General features: G+C 42.6%; 1 protein-coding gene across 1 annotated transcript in view; it reads right to left on the bottom strand.

The window, feature by feature from the left end:
- Positions 1 to 16,329, bottom strand: part of gucy2g (guanylate cyclase 2g) — a 68,467-nt gene extending 52,138 nt beyond the window's left edge. Inside the window, exons 1-2 of the mRNA XM_090201685.1 lie at positions 16,031 to 16,329; positions 13,176 to 13,521 (exon numbers count right to left, since the gene is read on the bottom strand). Coding sequence (XP_090057811.1) covers positions 13,176 to 13,521; positions 16,031 to 16,329 — 645 coding nt within the window. The remainder of the gene's footprint in view (positions 1 to 13,175; positions 13,522 to 16,030) is intronic.
- Positions 16,330 to 21,294: the final 4,965 nt, after the last annotated feature.

Below are 21,294 nucleotides of genomic sequence, written 5' to 3'. Positions count from 1 at the left end.
CTCCAGTGTTGAGGATCAGCGTGGCAACCCTTACCACCTGAGGGCGGCCCGTCAGTATCCAGTTGCAGAAGGAGGTGTTTAGTCCCAGGGTCCTTAGCTTAGTGATGAGCTTCGTTGGCACTATGGTATTGAATGCTGAGCTGTAGTCAATGAACAGCATTCTCACATAGGTGTTACTTTTGTCCAGGTGGGAAAGGGCAGTGTGGAGTGCGATTGAGATTGTGTCATCTGTGGATCTGTTGGGGCAGTATGTGATTTGGAGTGGGTCTAGGGTATCAGGGAGGATGCTGTTGATGTGAGCTATGACCAGCCTTTCAAAGCACTTCAGGCTACTGATGTGAGTGCTACGGGGCGATAATCACTGAAGCAGGTTACCTTCACATACTTGGGCACAGGGACTATGGTGGTCTGCTTGAAACATGCTTGTACTCATACTTTGAGTACATGTCCTGGTAATCCATCTGGCCCTGCGGCATTGTGAATGTTGACCTATTTAACCTCTCTGGGATATTCGGGAAGGTAGCGTCCCACCCCGCCAACAGCCAATGAAAGTGCAGGGCGCCAAATTCAAAACAACAAAAATCACATAATCAAAATTACTCAAGCATACAAGTATTTTACACCATTTTAAAGATAAAATTCTCGTTAATCCAGCCACAGTGTCTGATTTCAAAAAGGCTTTACAGCGAAAGCACCTCAAACGATTATGTTAGGTCCCCACCAAGTCACAGAAAAACACAGCCATTTTTCCAACCAAAGAGAGGAGTCACAAAAAACAGAAATATAGATCAAATTCATCACTAACCTTTGATGATCTTCATCAGATGACACTCATAGGACTTCATGTTACACAATACATGTTTTTTCGATAAAGTGCATATTATATCCAAAAATCTAATTTTACATTGGCGTGTTATGTTCAGTAGTTCCAAAACATGCGGTGATTCTGCAGAGAGCCACATCAATTTACAGAAATACTCATAATAAACATTGATAAAAGATACAACTATTATACATGGAACTTTAGATAAACTTCTCCTTATGAATGCAACCGCTTTGTCAGATTTTAAAAAAACTTTACGGAAAAAGCATACCATGCAATAATCTGAGTACGGCGCTCAGAGACCAAACAAGCCAAAAAGATATCCGCCATATTGTGCAGTCAACAGAAGTCAGAAATAACATTATGAATATTCACTTACCTTTGATGATCTTCATCAGAATGCACTCCCAGGAATCCCAGTTCCACAATAACTGTTTGATTTGTTCGATAAAGTTAATAATTTATGTCCAAATAGCTCCTTTTGTTAGGGCGTTTGGTAAACAAATCCAAACACGAGTGCAAGTCCAGCTGAAAGGTGGTTATAAAAGGTGGCATCCGGTCAGGATGCTCTCGATGGTGCAGCTGTAGAACTTTGAGGATCTGGGGACCCATGCCAAATCTTTTCAGTCTCCTGAGTGGGAAAAGGTGTTGTCGTGCCCTCTTCACGACTGTCTTGGTGAGTTTGGACCATTATAGATCGTTGGTGATCTTGAAACTTGAAACGCTCGACCAACTACAGCCCTATCGATGTTAATGGGGGCCTGTTCGGCCCGCCTTTTCCTGCAGTCCATGATCAGCTCCTATGTTTTGCTGACGTTGAGGGAGACGTTGTTCTCCTGGCACCAAACTGCCAGATCTCTGATCTCCTCCCTATATGCTGTATCATCTTCGTCGGTGATCAGGGCTATCACCATTGTATCATCAGCAAACTTAATGATGGTGTTGCAGTCATGTGCGGCCACGCAGTTGTGGGTGAACAGGGAGTACAGGAGGGGACTAAGCATACACCTCTGGAGGGGTCCTCATGTTGAGGGTCAACATGGCGGATGTGTTGTTGCCTACCCTCACCACCTGGGGACGGCCCTCTGTACGCCTATATAGATATTTCATAAAAAATCTGCCATTTCCAGGTACAATAGTCATTTACAAGATTAACAATGTCTACACTGTATTTCTGATCAATTTGATGTTATTTTAATGGACAAACAAAAATAGCTTTTCTTTCAACAACAAGGAAATTTCTATGTGACCCCAAACTTTTGAACGTATATCTCCCTGGCATATTACATCATTTATGCAGGAACATACAATACATTTTTGGACTCACCTTGTTTTGCTGTGCTCACTTGAACAGGAAGGTGGTGTGGCAGTCTTTCTTGGGGGCAAATTTTGTCATCAAACTTTGTCATCAAAGTCTGACATTCTCCGGATTTATGGTGCTTTCAAGATAACTGGGAACTTTAAAAAAAATGAAGTATAATCATGTGATCTTCAGGTCGGAGCTCTAGAAAGAGGCCCGAGTTCCCGACTTGGAGTTCCAAGTTGGATGATCGTTCAAAATGTATTTTCCCAGTTGGATCTTGTTTTTTTCCCCCCAGAGTTTCCAGTTTTCTTGAATTCACTCAAGTCTGAGATTTCCCAGTTCCGAGTTTCCAGTTGTTTTTAACACGGCAGAAGTCATGCTGGATTGACAGCATGGCCAATGTATTCAACCTTTTCTGGCCCATGGTGTGTTGCATGTGAATGTTTATCCTTTTAACCTTGGAAATGAGAGCCTTAAACCCAGATCTGAACCACACACCCTCTCCACTGAATAGTAAGCTAGTGATTGCTTTGCAAAGCTTTCAGTTAGCCGCTGATTGTTGAATTTGCGATTTTAATGTTTCTGTCCAATGCCCTTTGAGCACCGATATGTTTTAAGTTTAATTTCTCTTCATATGACAAGATTTGAAAAGGATTTACCAGTAAATTGTCGACTTGATTCATGATGATGACTGCATGTCTAGCTTGCTAGCTAAGATTTTGAAAGTATAATGTTGATATGATCAGTCCAATCAAAGCTACAGTAGACATGTAAATCGAATGTAAATCTATGGCAGCACCCAAGGGGCTTTAATTTTCTAGCTCTCCCCATAGATTTTGTGGTAATCTAGGGTCCTCATGAGTGACAGAACATTGAGTCAATCACGACGCAACTAGAGAACATTATCAACCCCTAAGCTCTGTATTTTCTGCTGGCTGTCCCACCACCACAGAAAGCACTGAGCTAGGCTGAAACACCTGCATTTTGGAGCTGCCTTACTCAAGAATGCAGAAAAGAGAAAAGTTTGTATTTATTTTGACTATTTTATACATTGTAGAATAATAGTGAAGACATCAAAACTATGAAATAACACATATGGAATCATGAAGTATCCAAAAAAGTATTAAACAAATCAAAATACATTTTAGATTTGTCAAAGTAGCCACCCTTTGCGTTGATGACAGTTTTGCACACTCTTGGCATTCTCTCATTCAGCTTCACCTGGAATGCGTTTCCAACAGTCTTGAAGGAGTTCCCACATATGCTGAGCACTTGTTGGTTGCTTTTCCTTCACTCTGTGGTCCAACTCATCCCAAAACTTCTCAATTGGGTTTAGGTCAGGTGTTTGTGGAGGCCAGGTAATCTGATGCAGCACTCCATCACTCTCCTTCTTGGTCAAATAACCCTTACACAGCCTGGAGGTATGTTTTGGGTCATTGTCATGTTGAAAAACAAATGATACTCCCATTAAGCATAAACCAGATGTGATGGTGTATCGCTGCAAAATGCTGTGGTAGCCATACTGGTGTGCCTTGAATTCGAAATAAATCACTGACAGTCTCACAGCAAAGCACCCCCACACATGCAGAGATCATCCGTTCACCTACTCTGAGTCTCACAAAAACACGGTGGTTGGAACAAGAAATCTCCAATTAGGACTCATCAGACCAAAGGACAGATTTCCACCGGTCTACTGTTGTCTCTCTTTGCTTATTTGAGCTGTTTTTGCCATAATATGGACTTGGTCTTTTACCAAATACGGCTATTTTCTGTTTACCATCCCTACCTTGTCACAACACAACTGATTGGCTCAAACACATTAAAAAGGAATGAAATTCCACAAATTAAATTTTAACAAGGCACACCTGTTAATTGAAATGCATTCCAGGTGACTACCTCATGAAGCATGAAGCTGGTTGAGAGAATGCCAAGAGTCAGGGCAAAGGGTGGCTACATTGAAGAATCTCAAATATAAAATATATTTTGATTTGTTTAACACTTTTTTGGTTACTACATGATTCTATATGTGTTATTTTGGTTTGATCCGGACCAAATCTGAACAAATCATAGTTGTCTATGTTTGGTTCAGATTTTGTCCAGTCTGGACCAGCCTTGATTTGGCCCAAACATAGACGTCTACTTTCAAACTTTCATTCAGAACCAAAAATGTGCCTGATTTCAACGTCTGGAAAATACGTACGTCTTCAGCCTCCTTGCCTCGCCACAATTTTGCAGATGTGCAAACAGTGTGGTTTCCCCACAGACTCTACCCCGGCATTTATAAAGCATGTGAAGAAACACAAATATTTGTCTGTGGGGTGTCTGAGAGCCTCTGCACTTTTAAAAACGTTGCCTCTTTAAAACCCATGTGTGTCAAATCAAATCAAATCAAATTGTATTTGTCACATACACATGGTTAGCAGATGTTAATGCGAGTGTAGCGAAATGCTTGTGCTTCTAGTTCCGACAATGCAGTAATAACCAACAAGTAATCTAGCTAACATTTCCAAAACTACTACCTTATAGACACACAAGTGTAAGGGGATAAAGAATATGTACATAAAGATATATGAATGAGTGATGGTACAGAGCGGCATAGGCAAGATACAGTAGATGGTATTGAGTGCAGTATATACATATGAGATGAGTATGTAAACAAAGTGGCATAGTTAAAGTGGCTAGTGATACATGTATTACATAAAGATGCAGTAGATGATATAGAGTACAGTATATACATATACATATGAGATGAATAATGTATGGTATGTAAACATTATATTAGGTAGCATTGTTTAAAGTGGCTAGTGATATATTTTACATCATTTCCCATCAATTCCCATTATTAAAGTGGCTGGAGTTGAGTCAGTGTGTTGGCAGCAGCCACTCAATGTTAGTGGTGGCTGTTTAACAGTCTGATGGCCTTGAGAGAGAAGCTGTTTTTCAGTCTCTCGGTCCCTGCTTTGATGCACCTGTACTGACCTCGCCTTCTGGATGATAGCGGGGTGAACAGGCAGTGGCTCGGGTGGTTGTTGTCCTTGATGATCTTTATGGCCTTCCTGTGACATCGGGTGGTGTAGGTGTCCTGGAGGGCAGGTAGTTTGCCCCCGGTGATGCGTTGTGCAGACCTCACTACCCTCTGGAGAGCCTTACGGTTGTGGGCGGAGCAGTTGCCGTACCAGGCGGTGATACAGCCCGACAGGATGCTCTCGATTGTGCATCTGTAGAAGTTTGTGAGTGCTTTTGGTGACAAGCCGAATTTCTTCAGCCTCCTGAGGTTGAAGAGGCGCTGCTGCGCCTTCTTCACGATGCTGTCTGTGTGGGAGGACCAATTCAGTTTGTCTGTGACGTGTACACCGAGGAACTTAAAACTGAAGTTTTAATACCACAAGCTAACAATGACAACACAAAATAGAGAAAAAATGGAGGATGTGAATCTGACATGTCAACTTGATGGGTGTACTTTCATATCTCCCAACTTCTTCAATGTTTTGCCAGCACTGAAATGGCATATCAGGGATCTGACAAAAAATACAATGTCTATTAAACAGTTGTCCGAAGTCATCTTTCACATCACATTTGTGCAGAAAACATAAATAATTGGTGGAGCACCCTGACTATGGGGATAGAGGTAGGCCCACAGGTAGCAGTAATCCGCATCACACTGAGACCATGCCTAAGCACAGTTGTGAGGGTGCAGGTGTAGAGATAAAAGACACATTTGTTTCCTTTGACAATGAGGAATATTTGAATAATCATTTCAATCTTAGCTAAAAATGCTGTTATCGGCCACCACCATTCAAACAATAATATAGGAGTTCCAATAAATAATGATGGTATGGCATGCACTATAAAAAGTGACTAAACCGAACACTTCAGACAATGATATCAGACAAATCATGAATGACTTATCAAAAGAGAATCTACTGAAACAGAATAACAATATCAATATTTGTATTTTTTAAATTACAGCACTTTTTGTACATGGTCTCCCCATTTTAGGGGACCAAAAGTATTGGTACAAAATGTGTATTAAAGTAGTCAAAAGTGTAGTATTTGGTCCCATATTCCTAGCACCCAATGATTACATCAAGCTTGTGACTCTACAAACTTGTTGCACATTTGCTGTTTGTTTTGGATGTGTTTTAGATCATTTTGTGCACAATAGAAATGAATAGCAAATAATGCATTGTGTCATTTTGGAGTCACTTTTATTGTAACTAAGAATAGAATATGTTTCTGAACATTTCTATATTAATGTGGAAGCTACCATGATTACAGATAGTCCTGAATGATGAGTGAATAATGATGAGTGAGAAAGTTAGACGCACAAATATCATGGTGAAATGGAGACTGTTGAAAAGGCCATACAGAGAGTGCTGCCAAAACTGGAGTAGTCACTGCAGACTTTATTAAATTAACTAACTAAAGTTTGTGTGGAAGAGCCACAAGGTCTGTATTTGGTTAAGAGGAGGACATCAAAAACATTAGCTCACCAATTCACTGTAGTTAAATGATCCATGCCTTCAAGGGAAAGGCTTGCGATAGAAGTAAAATAAATAAGTCAGAGTAGCAAATACTGCCGTTGTACACAAATATTTGTGTGCACTACTATATGTGTGAATAGGCTGAACTCTGGAACCTGATAGTCTGGGACTTAATACTTTGGAAGTCTGTGCCCAGACCAGAGGGGTACAAACAGCCTGTGAAGTTGCTCCCTCATATTTTATGACCTGTTACTACTTCCCTTATTTTCTAGATAATGGTGCTCAAGAAAGCCAGCAGCCAACTCCCCGTGTGTAATCCCCTGCTGTCTCAGACAGCCTTAGGCACAATCTATTCCCCAAGGCTGCTGTCTGGTTGGTGGACAGTTTCAATGTCCCGTGGGACAGGATAACAATGGGTAAAGACCAGAGAAGCAAGATAGACTACACATGATTAGAGTTACTGTAAATGGAATCCAAAAGGTTTGCTTGAACCCTACACGCAACCAGTGTGCAGTAGTTACCAAGGCAATTATACAAAAGCACCCTGACAGCTTTCAGGACAAAACAGAAGAGGGGGAATTGGTTTTGTTTATGCAAAGAAATAAATGAGTAGAGAAGAAAAACAGAACTAATATGGTTGCCCGTCTCCAAAGAAAAAAGCGCACTAACACTAAAGAAATCTAGCCCAAACCTTCAAATTGTGCCTAAAAGGACAGCTACAGTATGGCTGCATTAACTGGCAGCCTGAAGATTTGCCAGATGACGAGACGTCTGACACCATGGAAGAGGATGGAGATGGGCAATATCTTTTCACGAGAGGCGCCCCAAAGGTGCGGACCAAAGAGTGGAGGAGCTCATGAAGATCACGTGTGCACAGCAGAGTGAACTGCGATGGTGCAGTGGTCTGAGCAGCAGGTATGCACAGCAGCACTGCGCAATAACAGGAAGCCCTTCACCGAGCTTAGAAGAACTCAAAAAGCTATGGCCTTTCTTGGGTATGACGCTACAAGCTTGGCACACCGGTATTTGGGGAGTTTCTCCCATTCTTCTCTGCAGATCCTCTCAAGCTCTATCAGGTTGGATGGGGAGCATCGCATCATAGCTATTTTCAGGTTTCTCCAGAGATGTTCGATCGGGTTCAAGTCCGGGCTCTGGCTGGGCCACTCAAAGACATTCAGAGACTTGTCCCAAAGCCACTCCTGCATGGTCTTGGCTGTGCTTAGGGTCGTTGTACTGTTGGAAGGTGAACCTTCGCCCCCGTCTGAGGTCCTGAGTGCTTTGGAGCAGGTTTTCATCAAGGAACTCTCTGTACTTTGATCCGTTTATCTTTGCCTCGATCCTGGAGGACACTGTGTTCTTGGGGACCTTCAATGCTGCGGAACATTTTTGGTACCCTTCCCCAGATCTGTGCCTACGACACAATCCTGTCTTGTAGCTCCAGGGACAATACCTTCAACCTCATGGCTTGGTTTTTGCTCTGATATGCACTGTCAACTGTGGGACCTTATATAGACAGGTGTGTGCCTTTCCAAATCATGTCCAATCAATTCATTTTACCACAGATGGACTCCAATGAAGTTGTAAAAACATCTCAAGAATGATCAATGGAAAGAGGTTGTACCTGAGCTCAATTTCGAGTCTCATAGCAAAGGGTCTGAATACTTATGTAAATAAGGTATCATGTTTTTTGTTTTTTATTAAAATTGCTTTGTTATCATGGCAACTTTTACTTCACTACATACCTAATGAAAATAATGTACTTTTTACTCCATACATTTTCCCTGACAAACAAAAGTACTTGTTACATTTTTAATGCTTAGCAGGACAGGAAAAGGGTCCAATTCACGCGCTTATCAAAAGAACATCCCTGGTCATCCCTACTGCCGCTGATCTGACGGACTCACTAAATACACACGCTTTGTTTGTAAATTATATCTATGTGTTGGATGGTGCCATCTGGTTTGCTTAATATACGTAAGGAATATGGAATTATTTGTACTTTTGCGTTCACTTTTGATACTTAAGTATATTTAAAAACAAATACTTTTAGACTTTTACTCAAGTAGTATTTTACTGTGACTCACTTTTACTTGAGTCGCCCATCTTCCCCATTATCCCCCAGAGTATTTATTCCTGTGTTCTCTGTTTTTCTGTTGCCATTTCATTTTGTTCGTCAAGCCTACCAGCATTTTCCCCTTGCACTTGTCTGTTTCTAGTTCCTGTTTTCTAGTTTTCCCAGTTTTAACCATTCTGCCTGCCCTGACCCTGAGCCTGCCTGACATTCTGTACCTTGTCACATCACACTGGATTACCGACCTCTGCCTGCCCTTGACCTGTCGTTTTGCCTGCCCCCTGTTCTAGTAACAAATGTTTGTTACTTCGATACCGTCTGTATCTTGGACTTCCCTAAAACGTGATAGTATGAACTTGCCATGACTGACCCAGCAGACTCGGACAAGCTCCGCAACGCCATCTCCTCCTAAGGAGCCACCATTGGAAGGCACGAGGAGTTGCTTCGTGGTATTATGGAAGGGTTCCAGACCTTGACCATACTCCATGACCGAGCATTGAACAGCAATTCCGTGGTTGTCTGTTAGGCAGCATTACCGCCTCCCCGGCCACCCCGCTTACCTCCCCGGAACGCTTCGATGGAGAGTCGGGCACCTGTTGGGCGTTTCTCTCTGTGTTCCCTCATCATCGAGCGGTTGCCCTCCTCCTTCCCCTCGAACCGCTCTAAGATAGCGTACCTCATCACACTAATGTCGGGGAGGGCTCTCGCCTGGCCACGGCAGTATGGGAACAACAGTATGCATCAGTCTGGAGGAGTTTGTGGCGGTGACAAATAAAGTTTTGATGCTCCATTGTCCGGAAGAGAGGCTGCCCGGAAGTTACTCTAGCTTCGGCAAGACTCGCTCAGTGTGGCAGACTATGCCGTGGATTGCCGCACGTCGGCAGCTGAGAGTGCTTAGAACCCGGAAGCGCTATTTCACATGTTCCTGCACAGAGTTTTGGAGGAAGTAAAGGACGCAGCCCAGGAACTACCAATGGATCTCGACTCGCTCATCGACTTTACCATTCGGATTGATGGGCGACTACAGGAACGAAGGAAGGAGAGGAGATTTCCCGCCCAAGGTTTCCACCTCGCCTCCGAGGCATGCCGGAAGTCCCAGACGGCTCTGTTGCTGAGAGAACCCGAGGCTACCCAAGCTCCCCCGAGAGTCTATGAAGTCTGCCGATTCACCTCTTCCCGAGCCAATGCAACTAGGCAGAGCTTGGCTGTCTCCAGCCGAACGGTTATACAGGCTTCACAGTTGCCTGTATTGCAGGACTACTAGTCATTTCGTCTCCACCTGTCCACTAAAAGACCAGGCTCACCGGTAGGAGCGAGTACTCTGGTGGGCCATATGGAGAACTTTTCCTCTCCCCTTATTCACACCCCTTTTCATGTAATTTTGCTGTGGGGGAACCAATCAAAATCTCTCTGGGCACTCATCGACTCTGGGGTCAATGAGAGCTTTATGGACACTATCCTGGTGTCCGAGCTGGGCATCCCCACTCGGCTCCTCTCCATTCCCATGGACGTTAGAGCACTGGACGGGCGCTCTATAGGCCGGGTCACCCACAATACCATCCCATCAACCTTTGTGTGTCAGAGAAACACAGACGGTCCAATTGCCGCTCATTAAGTCTCCTCAGGTTCCCATGGTATGGAGATTGTCTTGGCTCCAGCGACACAATCCCATCATAGACTGGACTGCTGGTGCCATCATGGGATGGAGCCCGGGACGCAGCCTGCCCCGGGACGTCTTTCTGGGGGCTCGGAAGTTGCTCCGGACCTCTCTGCTATCAAAGCGGAACACCAGGACCTCCGGGAGGTGTTCAGTAAGGCCCGGGCCACTTCGCTTCCACCGCACTGACCCTATGACTGCGGGATTGACCTTCTCCAAGGCACCACTCCGCCACGGGGACGACTGTACTCTCTGTTAGGTCCGGAGACCAAGGCTATGTAGACCTACATAAATACTTATTTTCCACCGTAATTTGCAAATAAATTAGTAAAGAATCCTACAATGTGATTTTCTGGATTTTTTTTCTCATTTTGTCTGTCATAGTTGAAGTGTACCTATGATGAAAATTACAGGCCTCTCTCATCTTTTTAAGTGGGAGAACTTGCACAATTGGTGGCTGACTAAATACTTTTTTGCCCCACTGTATGTACTAGGGATAATGGTTTGAGTCAAGAACTGCAATGCTGCTGGGTTATTCACACTCATCAATTTCCCGTGTGTATCAAGATTGGTCCACCACCCAAAGGACAGTCAACTTGACACAACTGTGGGAAGCATTGGAGTCAACATGGGCCAGCATCCATGTGGAGTCTATGCGCCGGCAAATTGAGGCTGTTCTGAGAGCAAAATGGGGGTCTGCCTTGCAACTCAATACTGAGTTGTGTTCCTAATGTTTGGTGTTCCTAATATAGTGTTCCTAATGTTTGGTTTACTCCGTGTATTTTACCTGTGATAAGACCACACAGAGGGCTAGAGATGATTACAGACACCTGTGATAATCTAAAGTACCCAAAGGGCCACTAGTTGTCTTGTTATAGATTACATAAAATCCTTGAAAGACACCAAATTTCCAGTAGTTTGCTGGTAAACTTGAAATGTTTCTAGTAATATACCCTTTCTCTCACACACACACACCTCATACACACTCTTGTTTCTCTCTCTTTCTGTATATTGATTGATGGCTATCATTCACTATTATTTTTAGGGGTCAGTGTCCAGACTCGTGTTCAGGCTAACTTTTCCCCTGGGTGCACTTTACATTTTCAGTTTAAAAAAAACAACTAATCGTTATTCACAGTGCTACTGAGATGGTATGCTTCAAGAAATAAGTTTCATCCAACATGTCCAAGCATGATCAAGATATTTTGATGTGCTACCTAAATCAGTGATTGTCATGAATTTGGGTTGATAATGAGGCTATGTGCTACATTTTACTCTCAAAATATTTATTTTGTTCAGTAGAGATTCATTTGCATACATATTTTTGTGTACAAATATCACATTGGCTAAAAATGTGTCTTTCCCGCGATTGCGTTTTGAAATGTTGTGCATTCTTCTCTCCCTCTCCTTCTCTCCCTCTCGTAGGGCTCAGTGAGAAACAGGCTCAGGGCAGGGCAGACACTTTCATGCAGGAATCAGGATATTAATGCTACTGTTTGACCGGACGAAATGATCGCACTCTGGAGCCCTTCTTGTTCTTTGTACAGAGGATCGGGACTCTTGTCTTCTGTGATTGACTCAAGGCATCTTTTCCTCAAAGTAATTGATATGTTACTGTAAATAGACTACAGTCGTAATGTACAATAGATGACAGTAACTGTGTTAGTACCATACAAGAGATAACAGTAACTGTTTGTACCATATAATATATTACAGTAACTGTATTAGTATGTACAATAGAGTACAGTAACAGTGTTAGTACCATACAATAGATTACAGTGGGAGTATTTGGTAGTAAAAAGACTTAAGGTATAATTAGTTGTACCGTAAATTAATAACAGTAACAGTATTGGATACTGTAAAATACTGTATGGTAATATACTGCGTATTTTTGTACGATAACGTACAGGTATCTGGCTGCCAATAAGTTGTTGTAAAAACAACAGTTTATGTGCAAGGAATGACGACAGGTGTCAGTTTTGCATTTCGTCTCATCCTAAATGGGACGCAACTAAAGCAAATGCTCCTGTCATGATTTCCATTTTGCAATATACTCAGTAACATAGATAAGTAATCTATCATTACAGCGTCCTCTCTAGCCACGTTGAACAACATATTACATTGACACTGCCTTCTAAAAGGAAGGAGAATGAGCACAGCAGCAACGGTTAGTTTGTTGATGTGTGAATATTTCTGAAAGGTGGGGAGAAAACGCATCAGGCTTGGTGTGAAAATACATTTACTATAGTGGTAATCATTATCTCAAATTAATTCCACAATTCCTCCCCCTCCCCCTCAAAAATAGCCTACATTCCAAGATTAAACCACGTCTCACACCATCGATTGTGTCGATTCGTTGAAATGAGTCGACCTTAAATGATTGCGGGAAGAAAGCACCTAATACGATCTAAGAGATGTGGTGCTTATCCTTTCCAGTCATTTAGGGTAACTGGATATACACAACACACACAATGACCTAGGCTGTGGACTTATCTCAATATAAAACCAGAATTGAGGTCGGAACATTTTAAACAAACTTTGATTTAAATGTCCCTTTAAACAGTATTTTTTTGTTTTATTTGGCCAGCATAAGGATCTATCTTATTGTATATCTGCATGTAAAAGTTTTCACTTATTATATCTATGGTCCGCTACATAGTAATATTATATAATAGTAAATTGTAAATTAATCTGAAATAGCAAAGTGTTACCAATTTGCATACGTAAGCTCTAAATATGCATTCAAATTCATAAAATAGTCAAATTATAAAAAAAAAAAATGTACATTGAAATGAAATAACATTTATTAAACTGCACTGAATTGATTTGAATTGTACCTCCGCCTCCTCGGGACAAGCCGGACCAAAGACCGCCGACACGTTTTCTTTCCACACCTGCTGAATGAAGGCTCTTATGGAAACCTTGGCGTCGCACTCCGAGTCCACATAAACAAAATCCAGGCTGTAGTTCCCCAGAAATGATGGGTTGCTATTGACCTTTTCCACAGCAATCTGTATTGCGGAGCCTAACCGGCGGGCACTGAAGGGATAGGACACGTTCCAGGGAGCCTGGAAGCCAATCAGTAGCCGGTAAGAGTTGGTCCCATTCATGCCATTGCAGAGAACTGGGGTAGTAGCTATGAGCAGTAGCAGCAGAGACAAATACAGGGAGCTATGGCTCATGCTGCAGAGAGGTAAAGGCAAAAGGGTGTGCATTCTCCCTGTCATCCTCCTAGTCCTTCTAGGACAAGCAGAGTATGCTCTCTTGTATGGTGAGAGGTTTAAATACCCCTGACGCTCCTCTGTCATTGCTCCTCTACCTTCACAGGGGGAATAATGATTGAACCCTCTCAGAGTACCTGTGAAGAGGGAGTGGTTAGCATTCAATGTACACACTTTGACATGTTGTTTATATCCTAATGAGCAGCCACATTTTTTTTACTTTTTATTTCATATAAATTAAACATCTCAGTGTGCAAAATGCTTCTAGCCATAATTGTTTTCTCCTCCCATTTCCTTTCCTTCCTGACCTTTCAATGAATGATGGAAAACTGAGGTTGCACAGTAGGTTACATTTTTAAAAATTTTCTCCCATTGTTGGTTACACACAAAACAACATTGCAGTCATGTCAGGTTGTACTACAATAAGTATCCCTATAATAACTGGTAGTTACATAGGCATGTGTCGTGTAAACCTGTATAGGGTGAAATTACAGTAAGTCCACATTGCTAAATACATAGTAACTCTTACAACTGTATGCAGCATGCATAGTGTACATAATGTAGTTATAGACATCAATAAGCCGTTAATAAGCCGTTTAGGGCCTATGTTATGCATTATAACGCATTATGGAAAGCAGATAAGGGTTTAGAAATACTTTTACTATGCATTATGGGGAGGGTATTCATAGGAATTGTTGTTACCAAACGTTTTTAAAAACAAACTGCTTTCCCACATTGATTGCCTATACTCACACTCTGAGACGCTTTATGAATACAGGCCCTGGTAATATACACTGAACAGAAATATAAACGCAACATGCAACAATTTAAAAGATTTTACTGAGTTACAAAGAGTTCTCCTAGATAGCACCTTTTTCTCGAAGAGTGTAAGCCCTAATCTATGGATTTCACATGACTGGGAATACAGATATGCATCTGTTGGTCACAGATACTGTACCTTAAAAAAAAGGTAGGGGCGTGGATCAGAAAACCAGTCAGTATCTGGTGTGACCTCCATTTGCCTCATGCAGCGCAACACATCCCCTTTGCATAGAGTTGATCAGGCTGTTAATTGTGGCCTGTGGAATGTTGTCCCACTCCTCTTCAATGGCTGTGTGAAGTTGCTGGATATTGGCAGGAACTGAAACACGCTGTCGTAGACGTTGATCAATGGCATCCCAAACACACTCAATGGGGGACATGTCTGGTGAGTGTGCAGGCCATGGAAGAACTGGGACATTTTCAGCTTCCAGGAATTGTGTACAGATCCTTGCAACATGGGGCCATCCAATATCATGCTGAAAATGAGGTGATGGCGGCGGATGAAGGGCACAACAATTGGCCTCAGGATCTTGTCACAGTATCTCTGTGAATTCAAATTGCCATCGATAAAATCCAATTGTGTTTGTTTTCCGTAGCTTACGCAAATTAGCTTTTCTGACTTCGGTTGGTCTCAGAAGAAGCTGGATGTGGAGGTCCTAGGCTCGCACGGTTACACATGGTCTGCAGTTGTGAGGCCTGTTGGATGTACTGCCAAATTCTCTAAAATGACTTTGGAGGCAGCTTATGGTAGAGAAATTAACATACAATTATCTGGCAGCAGCCCTGGTGGATATTCCTCCAGTCAGCATACCAATTGCACGCTCCCTCAAAACTTGAAACAGTTTTAGTAGATACACATACATAGATACACATATTTACACACTTATACTGTACATACAGTACTTGTCAAAAGTTTGGACACACCTATTCATTCAAGGGTTTTTCTTTATTTTTACTATTTTCATGTGCCATAATAACAAACTTTTATGCCATCTGTAAATATGAATAAAGTTGTTAATTTATGAGTCTAGTTGGTTTAGCCAAAGGAAAAGACTGGAACTGTGCTGCTAGCCATGATTGACTGAGATAATGAGTGGGCTGGACATGCTTAGAGATGAGTTTCAGATTGGTCTGCGGTGTAGCATCTTGTGTCTATAAAATTAGCTGCTCGTTATTCATACATAATCCTTTCTACTGCATTTAAAAAAAAAAGATATAACGTTAATCATGGAGAACAGCAAATATGTTCCTGCTGCTCTCAATAACATTTCTGCCCTGAATTTATCAGGCGCTATCGACAAATTTCAGTGGGAAAAAGTTGTGATGAACTACTTTCTGGAGGACGATCATGCCATGCTGACTCTCTCTGACTCTGAAAAATGAATCAGACGATGAGGAAATCCCTGATTTAGGTAAAAATATGTTTATTGAAGAAGACATTGCAGAGTCTTCTGAGGACAGTGATGGGGATGAAACGGCGATCAGCGTGTATGAACTGTGTGTAACGTTAGTGATGTTTTCTCAGAATGCCATTTCGCATGGCTAGTTATAACTTTAACAAGCTATGACAATCAGTTTGTATTGCTAGTACTCTATGGTTAATCCGTCCAGTGTGAAAAACAGTCTTCTCCCGGTAGGAGGCTGCCTACGGTACCTGCCAATTTCCTTTTGTCAGGTCGAGGGTACTGATGTAGCAGGCCTTTCCCAATCGGTCAATGAGCTCGTCCATCCTCGGCATTGGGTAGGCGTCGAACAAGCTGATGTCGTTCACACGCCAGTAATCATTACAGAAGCGCAGGTTACCGTCCGGTTTGGGCCGCAACATGATAGGCCTGCACCATGTGCTGTGGGACTCTTCGACGACCCCCATCCTCAGCATAGCCTCCACTTCCTGCTTCACAGCCTTCCTTCGGGCCTCGGGAATCAGATATGGCCACTTTCGTACCATTTCCCGTGCCAGATGCGGACGTTGTGTTCAATGAGGGTCGTGCGGCCTAGTATCTCAGAGAACAACGCCGTGTTCCGATCGACAAGCTCCCTGAGCGTTTGCTTCTGGGCTGGGTTCAAGTTCAAAAGGGGAAAAACTTGTGGAGAACTGGGGTACTTCTCGGATCAAGAACATTTGGTGGGGTAGCTGGTCCCAGTTCTTCCCGTCCTGCTCGATGACTGCAGCATTTGTTTGAGCATTTTATTTAAGCGCTCGAGGAGCCCATCTGTCTGCGGGTGAAAGACGGAGGTCCAGGTCTGTTTGATTTGCAGGACAGCACACAAATCTTTCATTAGACGGGACATGAACTCCGTATCTTGGTCTTTCAGGATCTAGTTCGGGATTCCCACCCAGCTAGAGAGGTGGTACTATGTCCATGGTGATGCGTTTAAAGGGCACCCCAATGATCGGTAGGGGGACCAGCGGGTTTCGGAAGTGTACTTTGGGGCAGTGATTTGACACTTCGGGCAGCTTTGATAATTGTCTTCCATGGCCCTCCTCATCCCGGGCCAGTGGAACCGGGCAGCGATCCATTCCCAGGTCTTCTCCATTCCCACGTGAGCACCCAACAGGTGGGTGTGGGCCAGCTGAAGAATGGTTCCCATGTACCGTCGGGGCAGCAACAGTACCTGTCAAAGTTACCCCTGTTGGCGCGACACCTGATGCAAAAAGTTATACTTGATTTGGAAATGGGGGTATTGCAAGTCACTCACCCCCAGAAGTAGCTGTCCATCCATCACAATCACTCGGCCTGCGGTGGCTTTCAAGTTCATATCCTCCCACTAGGCAGTCCCGAATTGTCCCCTCAGTTGGCCCCCAGCGGGTGTCTCGACTGGTCCCTCGAAATCAAGGAGGGGGGGGGATGGGCTCCTCCTCTAGTGGTTCACCAGTGGGGTCGGGTTCCGGCTCCCTCTCCGACTCCTACTCCGGACCCATAGATACGAGTTTGTCAACCACTTGCCTCCTGGTCCGTGCAGGTGACGGGTCGTCCAACAAGAAATAACGTAGTTTACTGCATAGCCCACCTTGCTCATGGCATTGACTCCTCATGAGCTGGGAAATTCCAGGCACGGTGCCCCCGGGCGCCACACTCAAAACATCTCCTTTAGTCTCCATTTACCATTTACCTGGGGTCGTTGGTGGTGGGTCGGCATTCCCCCAGCCGTCTCTCCACAGGTCTCACTGTCCTCTTCATGTCATGGGGTTTGTCGTCAGGGTCGCAATACACCTTTTGGGCGTTCCCAGAGAGGAACGGGGCCAGCAGACTTGCCCACTTCGGCCTTGGCCATTCATCCCGTAGTGCTGTCTGTTCAAACATGCAGAGGTATGTTTCGATGTTATCGTCTTCCGTTAGCTTGATTTAAAAACGGTTTGGATGCGATTCAGTTGGGTCTCGTTGTAGAAAAGAAAAGGGTCTCCGCAGGAGACTTCTGGGCTCCGGATCTTGCTGTATCCTGTGAGGAACAAAACTGAACTCCCTACATTATCCCTGGGACTTAGCACAACGATACGGGAGTAACCTCTCTTCCCCCAGTCCCCTCCCCAATGTGCCATCGCCTCATGATGTAGACTCCGTCTGTCACCAGGCAACGGCGAGTATCCACCTGGTGTCTGACCTGCTATACGCCACGATATAAAGTATGCTAATGTACTGGTGTGAAGACATTTGGGCAGTGGTGTAAAGTACTTTAGTAAAAATACTTTAAAATACTACTTAAGTATTTTTTTGGGGTATCTGTACATTACTTTACTATATATGTTTTTGGCTTTTGACTTTTACTACTTTTTACATTTTCCCTGACACCCAAAAGTACTCGTTACATTTTGACAGGAAAAATGTCCAATTCACACTAAACCGAACAACCCTGGTCATCCCATCTCACTAAACACAAATGCTTTGTAAATTATGTCTGAGTGTTGGAGTGTGCCCCTGGCTATCCGTCAATATTAAACCATCTAGTTTAACATAAGAATTTTTAAATTAACTATACATTAATTATACAGTATGACAATGTAGTACTTTCTCCACCACTGGATGTGGCTGGGGGTTATAGCATTTCTTTCACAAGACCCATTTAGACAAGTGTGTCTGGGTAAGCATCATCTAATATTTATAAAATATTTTTATCTGGACACTTTCTGTTTACCTGGAACTTTTACCTATTGTAGGCTACTACCACGTTTAGTCTTTACTACACTACTTACTGTTTAGACCTCACATGTGAATCCTTAAAGAGATGGGTGGGGCTGGTTTAAGAGGGTGTGAACAATGCTGAATGGCTGTATACAAAGGAGAGCTCTCCAGTAGGTACCAAAACATTCAAATGCCCTTTTCTTAAAACCTCTTATGGGCCGTCCCACCTGGCCAACATCCGGTGAAATTGCAGAGCGCGAAATTCAAACTACAGAATTATAAATATTTAACTTTCATAAAATCACAAGTGTAATACATCAAAATAAACCTTAACTTCTTGTTAATCCAGCCGATGTGTTCGATTTCAAAAGGCTTTACGGCGAAAGCACACCATGTGATTATCTGAGGACAGTGCCCTGCATACAAAAGCATGAAAAACATATTTCAACCAGGCAGGTGCCACAAAAGTCAGAAATAGCGATATAAAAAATGCCTTACCTTTGATCTTCTTCTGTTGGCACTCCAAAAGGTCCCAGATGCATCACAAATGGTCCTTTTGTTCGATAATGTCCTTCTTTATATCCATAAAATCTCAGTTTAGCTGGCGTGCTTCAGTCAATAATCCACCCAGTTTCCCTCCATCAAAATGCATACAAAATGAATCCCAAACGTTACTAATAAACTTTTAAAACAACGTTTATAATCAAACCTAATAATCAAACCTTAGGTACCCTAGTACATAAATAAACTATACAATTTAAGACGGAGAATCGTTATTGTCTTTACCAAAGAAAAATACCAAAGAACGCACTCTCTTCCACGCAGTGGGAAACACTACAGCCAAAATGGGAGCCACCTAGAAAAAGTACAATTTCTGGCAAATTTTTCCAAAAACCAGCATGACACTCTTTCTAAAGACTTTTGACATCTAATGGAAGCCCTAGGAACTGCAATCTGGGAGAATTTAGCCTTATAATAAAAGTGACAGCCATTGAAAACAGTGGTAGGCTGAATTTTTTTTTTTGGGGGGGGGGTGGTTTGTCCTCAGGGTTTTGCCTGCCATATCAGTTATGTTATACTCACAGACATTTTAACAGTTTAACTTCTCTAGGGTAGAGGGCAGCATTTGGAATTTGGATAAAAAGAGTGCCCAAATTAAACTGTCTTCTACTCAGGTCCAGAAGATAGGATGTGCATATAATTAGTAGATTTAGATAAAACACTCTAAAGTTTCCAAAACTGTTAAAATAATGTCTGTGAGTATAACTGATTTGGCAGGCAAAAACCTAAGAAAAATCCATTCAGGAAGTTGGATTTTTAGTTTTGTTTGTTTTCTATTCAATGCCATTACAGTATCCAATGACTTAGGACTCAAATTGCAGTTATGTGCCTTCCACTAGATGTCAACAGTCTTTAGAAATTGTTTCAGGCTTGTATTCTGAAAACTGAAGGAGTAAGAGCAGTCTGAATGAGTGGACCCTGCCGTAACAGAGCTTTTTCATGCCCATGACCAAGAGAGTGCCTTTCTTGTTTACCTTTTATATTGACAACATTATTGTCCAGTTGAAATATTATCGATTATTTAGGCTTAAAACAACCTGAGGATTGAATATAAACATTGTTTGACATGTTTCTATGAACTTTACGGATACATACGATTTGGATTTTTTTGTCTGCCTGTTGTGACTGCGTTTGAGTCTGTGGATTACTGAAGAAAACACGTGAACAAAATTGAGATTTTCGGATATAAATAGAGACTTTATCGAAAAAAGGAACATTTATTGAATAAATGAATGTCTTCTGGGTGCAATCATATGAAGATCATCAAAGGAAAGTAATTCATTTTATCTCTATTTCTGACTTGTGTAACTCCTCTACTTGGCTGGTTGCTGTTTGTAATGATTTGTCTGCTGGGCTATGTTCTCAAATAATTGTAAGGTATGCTTTCGCCGTAAAGCATTTTTTAAATCTGACACCGTGGTTGGATTCACAAGAAGTTCATCTTTAATAAATTTTTATAATGAGTATTTCTGTATTTGAATTTGGCGCTCTGCAATCTCACTGGATGTTGGCCAGGTGAGACGCTCCCACATACCCCAGAGAGGTTAAGAAACTTTAGCGTGTTTTCTATCAAAATCTATCAATTATATGCATATCTTAGCTTCTGGGCCTGAGTAACAGACAGTTTACTTTGGGCATGCTTTTCATCCAGATGTGAAAATACTGCCCCCTACCCAAGAAAGGTTAAAAGTGAGTTTACAAGTTTATCAACTTTCAAAGCAGAATTACTTTCCCATTGTTCCTCAAAAATGCGTTGTATGGTAAACCATTTTCTAGCTCTGAGTCTCTACTTTTATCCATTGTAAAAAACCCTGTTTCAAATTTTGCTACATGAGAATGATTTGAGCCGGTCAGTCACATATGCTGAGCACTTGTTGGCTGCTTTTCCTTCACTCTGTGGTCCAACTCATCCCAAGCCATATCAATTGGGTTGAGATCGGGTGATTGGGGAGGCCAGGTCTTCTGATGCAGCACTCCATCACTCTCCTTCTTGGTCAAATTGCCCTTACACAGCCTGGAGGTATGTTTTGGGTCATTGTCCTTTTGAAAAACAAATGATAGTCCCGCATATCGCTGCAGAATAGTGTGGTATCCTTGCTAGTTAAGTGTGCCTTGAATTCTAAATAAATTACAGACAGTGTCACCAGCAAAGCACCCCACCACATCACATCTCCGCCTCCATGCTTCACGGTGGGAACCACACATGATGAGATCAATCCATTTACCTACTC

The sequence above is a fragment of the Oncorhynchus mykiss genome, chromosome 16 (genome assembly GCF_057628025.1).
Source record: "Oncorhynchus mykiss isolate SJ-2025 chromosome 16, ASM5762802v1, whole genome shotgun sequence".
Lineage (NCBI taxonomy): Eukaryota > Metazoa > Chordata > Actinopteri > Salmoniformes > Salmonidae > Oncorhynchus > Oncorhynchus mykiss.
The sequence above is the reverse complement of the archived record's forward strand: the minus strand, read 5'-3'. Positions and strand labels throughout refer to the sequence as shown.